Source organism: Saccostrea echinata, unplaced genomic scaffold (assembly GCF_033153115.1).
Source record: "Saccostrea echinata isolate AGI-Se365-2 ecotype Australia unplaced genomic scaffold, CSIRO_AGI_Sech_v1 ptg000001l, whole genome shotgun sequence".
Taxonomy (NCBI): domain Eukaryota; kingdom Metazoa; phylum Mollusca; class Bivalvia; order Ostreida; family Ostreidae; genus Saccostrea; species Saccostrea echinata.
In genome coordinates this window covers 22356854-22361557 of record NW_026889750.1, presented here as the reverse complement: position 1 = coordinate 22361557, position 4704 = coordinate 22356854, and the positions used below count along the sequence as shown (strand labels likewise).

At 33.1% G+C, this 4704-nt stretch overlaps 1 protein-coding gene across 1 annotated transcript; it reads right to left on the bottom strand.

Annotated features, from left to right (window-relative positions):
- Window positions 1-948: 948 nt before the first annotated feature.
- Window positions 949-3924, bottom strand: LOC133200288 (uncharacterized). The gene is made up of 3 exons (XM_061336139.1): window positions 3360-3924; window positions 2267-2348; window positions 949-1573 (listed from the first exon to the last, which is right to left on the bottom strand). The coding sequence occupies exons 1-3, from the start codon at window positions 3890-3892 to the stop codon at window positions 1556-1558; spliced, it is 633 nt and encodes a 210-aa protein (XP_061192123.1). The 5' UTR covers window positions 3893-3924; the 3' UTR covers window positions 949-1555.
- Window positions 3925-4704: the final 780 nt, after the last annotated feature.

Sequence of the window (4704 nt, the reverse complement as noted above, 5' to 3'; positions counted from 1 at the left end):
AATGTTGTTTTGCGAGTGTATCATAACGTACTGACAGTTTTGACGACTTTAAATAAAGAGAGAAAAAGGTTCTATCTCGTTACTTACGTTGATTTACTTTTTACTTATCAACAGACACCCGCAAACCTCGTGAACTCGAGTTGTTCGAAGTGTTACAAAAGAACGATAACTCCGCATCAAACATGTATTGATTTTCAAGCGACTAGGTATAAATAATACACCCCCTTCACGTGACAGACTTCAACCAATCGGAAGCCAGGATTTCATCGAAAACTCATCAGAGGTGGGGTAATATTAGTTACATAGTTTTTTAGTGACAGGGTACGGGATGATACCTGGTTAGTAAATTTCATACCTGGCGAGGCGAAGCCGAGCCAGGTATGGAATTTACTAACCAGGTATCATCCCGTACCCTGTCACTACAAAACTATGTAACGAATTTACCCCACCGATAAAATATTTATGCATCGTCTGTGGTTTGTAAAATTGTTTTTCTCTCTATATATATGTTTCATCACTCATACAATGCCTATTATGACGTCACGTTGTGTGACGTTATGTTGTTTTGCGAGTGTTACGTACTGACAGTTTTGAAGACTTTCAGTAAAGGGAGAAAAAGGTTCCATCTTCGTTACTTACATTAGTTAACTGTAACATTGTCAACAGACACTCGGCAAATCGCGTGAACTCGAGTTGTTCGAACAATACAAAAGAACGATAACTCCGTATCGACCATGTATTGATTTTCAAGCGACTAAGTATAAGTAATACACCCCCTTCACGTGACAGACTTCAACCAATCGTAAGCCAGGATTTCATCGAAAAATCAACAGAGGTGGGGTAAAAACGAATACACAGGGCAATGTATACATATGCCTATCATGTAAACAACAACAAACAACAAAGTTAACGGAATATATTATCAAATACAAAACAGAAATTAAGACATCAAATTTTTTTTATTTTATTTTGTTATTTATTAAACAAAGAGCTGTAGCGACGAGAGAAGCGCGCGTGTGTATATATGTGACAGATCATATAGATGCCATGCTTCGTTTTACATGTTGATTTTGTATCAAAAACCTTAACCCTAACACGTTTTATTCACAATGAATTTTATAAGGAAAAATACATGATTTACTAAACCGGAAAATGGATGATATGTACTTGTCTATATATTAAATTGTTTTACAAAATGTTATGACAATTAGATTATGAAAAAAAAACATTATCTTGATGGGTTTATAGATATTCGTATAATAACATACTGCAATTGTGTAAGTGTACATTTAAGTCTTTTGACATTTATATAAAAGTGGGTGAAAGATAAAGTATTATGCAATTAATTCTACGACTTTGTTAGATAAAAAATCTTTTTTTCATGGACGTTTGTAACAAATATCATACTTGGCTTGCATCATTGGCTACTTCCAAGAAACTGAATGCACATGGTACATGTACTAAGCATCTAGAACAACTTAATATACATTGTAACTTAAAACCACTCTATATAAACATCATCGCTTTCATCTTCAAGGGTAAATTCTCGTCCATTTTAGACCTCCCATGCACACTAAAACAGAAAATAAATGTTACAACAAAACTTAACTATGTTCTAAAAATATGACATACAGTGTAAGTAAATCGCAACAGAAAATGGCAATATTAAAGCACATGTTAATATCATACGTTGGCAAATTTTACTAGATACTTATAGATAAATGAATTAGACACTGTTAGAGAATATCTATAATACATGTATTGTGTGATTTTTTAAACTTATTTGATTAATCCAAGAAGTTTGTATATATCTGTAAGGCTTCCACTCCTTGGATAACCATACAATATTTACTGTTTTATTTATCCCATACGATTGTTTAGAGATAGCACCTTGAAAGCACCCAATACCGATTCATTTTCTTTCTGGATTGATGACCCAAGGCCATTTTGTGCGTTTACCTTTTATTTCCGCATGAAAAAAATAATGTTTATAGAGTATCAAATTTCGTAACATTTGATAAAATTCTCACTGATTTGTCTCTTTAAAAGTATTGGTTTGTATCCTTTTTAATTAAAAAAAAAATGAAAATTCGGTCGTTTTCATTCGATGATATACATGTAGCCTTGTTGACATAATTTTGAAAACATGGAACGAAATTCCAAATAACTTCTAAAACGGTAACAATTGCAGGACTTATATTGTATAAATATCAGAAAATACTGAGTATGTTACAGTAGTAAAATGCATTTTTACTGATAAACTTACCAAACAACACCAAACGAAAATCCATAAAGGAAAAATACATGTTATACAGAGATGCAAACAACCCCTCTCGTAGCACTTCTGCCTGGAAAGATATTCAAAAATAGACACTCTATATGTGCTAGGTTAGTCGAAATCTCACACACTTTTTAATCAACATAAAGCAAACTTAAGCTCATTGTGTCAGGGTGACAAGAATGGTCCCGTTATATGCAAGATTTAAATATGTGAAAGTCCAAGAGTGTGAAAATAGAAATTGGTGGGGGTGGCACAAAATGCTTCTGTTTTCTGGAATCAGTTGTCTATACCGCAGCATACTTAAGTTATGTGAAATAGTGATCACTTACAAAAAGTAAAAAGAAAAGTTGAAAAAGAGTGAATAATTTGAAACTTCGAAAGTCTAAAGGCCATAAATTTTGTAAAAATTTGGTCAATCAATACAAAACTCCCATTTAATCTGCAAGTCATCAATATAAAGAAACATACCAAAAATCAACTCATTATCTACAAGTACAACAAAAAAGTCCCGAAAACGGTGATTATTTAACATTTTGAAACTCCGCGGCCCATAACTTTCGTAAAAAATGGATCAGTCAACACGGAACTCGAACTTGACCTGTAAGTCTTCAATATCAAGAGACATACCAAAAATCAGCTCACTATCTACAAACACAGCAAAAAAGTTCAAAAAACAGTGAATTATTAATTTTGAAAGTCTTAGAGCCATATCTGTAGTAAAAAAAAAGGTCAATCAGCACGAAACTCGAACTTATCTGTGAATCATTTTAAGAAACATATCAAATATCAGGTCATTTTCTACAAGCACAGCGAAAAAAAAAAAGGTCCGGGAAACAGTGAATTATTAAAATTTTTCAAAGTTTAAGGGCCATAATTTCGTGTAAATGAATCAATCTCTGTATGTCATCAATATCAAGGAACATACCAATAATCAGGTCGTTATCTACAAGCAAGGCAAAACTACATGTATAAACATAACGTAATGACAGAATGACGGACGGTCGTCATAAGTTTATTTTCTATTTTTCTAAAACATACAACACTTTAAAATGTTTATTTTAACAACCACATTACTTACTTTGGAGGCTCTCTAGTAGGCTGAGGCTGGGTGACAATCGCAGTCATGTGGTATGAAACCTGTGGCTGGTCATTTATGCCAGCGATAACTCGCAATCTGTCAGCGAAAGTCGCAATGGGAATAATATAATAATTTTGCAGAAATGTTTTCTTAAAAGTCATGATTTTCTTTACATGTCTTTGCTGACTCCCAAGTAACACGGTATCTGTCACCAGAAATCGGTTTTGTACAGCACTCAACTCATAAAACTGAGTCACCAAGTCCCCACATAGTTCATCGTCCTCGAAAATGCATTTTCCGACCAAATTATCCGGGCTTAATAAAATGCACAAAACGAGCAGTGCATCTAATTCATTTGATGTCAAAGTGTAGTAGTAAGTGAAATCAGTGAGTCGGTCCAAGTTTTCGTCATCCAAACTGAGAACCTGACAAATACACCTTAAGTAGTACATCAACCTAGCCCGTGGATCTGCAGGAACTGTTACCGATGTTCCAACTCTTTTCAGTCCGATTTCTGTATTTCCAGCAAACATTTTGTCCCCGGAATAAAAGTGTTTTCAATTACACGTGAGCAATCGATACAATTGACGTGGATCCAGGAATATAAAAGTATGATAAGAAGTACATTGCACCGTGCACAAGTACTCTATCTGTTTCATAAATATCTGTAAAGCGGGTTTAAACGACATTGGCAAGATGCCCAGTCTTCTGACAGATATTCTGTAGAGATTCGGACCTAAGAATGTGTGAAAATATTTAATATTTTATTTCTTGACAATTGTTATAGAATTCTGTACGTATTTTATATTAGTATTAAATTTGTACTGGAAAAAGATGGACAAAAATAATTTTGTATTGTTTAAAAAATATTTAATAAGTTATTTAATGAAAGTGGAGATGAATTTCACCCTATTGCAATTTTATCAATGATGAAAAAAATAACATACCAGAAAATGTTTACAGATATGGTGTTAGTTTTGCAAACGTATTTCATTTTAAGCTGTTGCTTATTCAATTTGAGATATGTCCTTTGATGCACAATTTTTAAATATGATCATGTGGGGTTTTGTTTGTTTGTTTGTTTGCTTTTTGGGTTTTTTTTTGTATTTCGTCATTTTAAGTAGCAAAGTGCACGACTTCTTGTCTCTGAATTGACCTTGGTACATGTAGGTCTTCGTAGAAGTGGACAATGTTTTATTATCATAAATTCTTACTGGAGATTTTTGTGTACAAAAAGGTCAATGAACCCGATTTACGAGTTTAAACTTGTATTTGAGAACCGATAACCTATCTGTCCTTGCATAACACTATTTCTCAATAAATAAATATTAAATAATTTAGATTA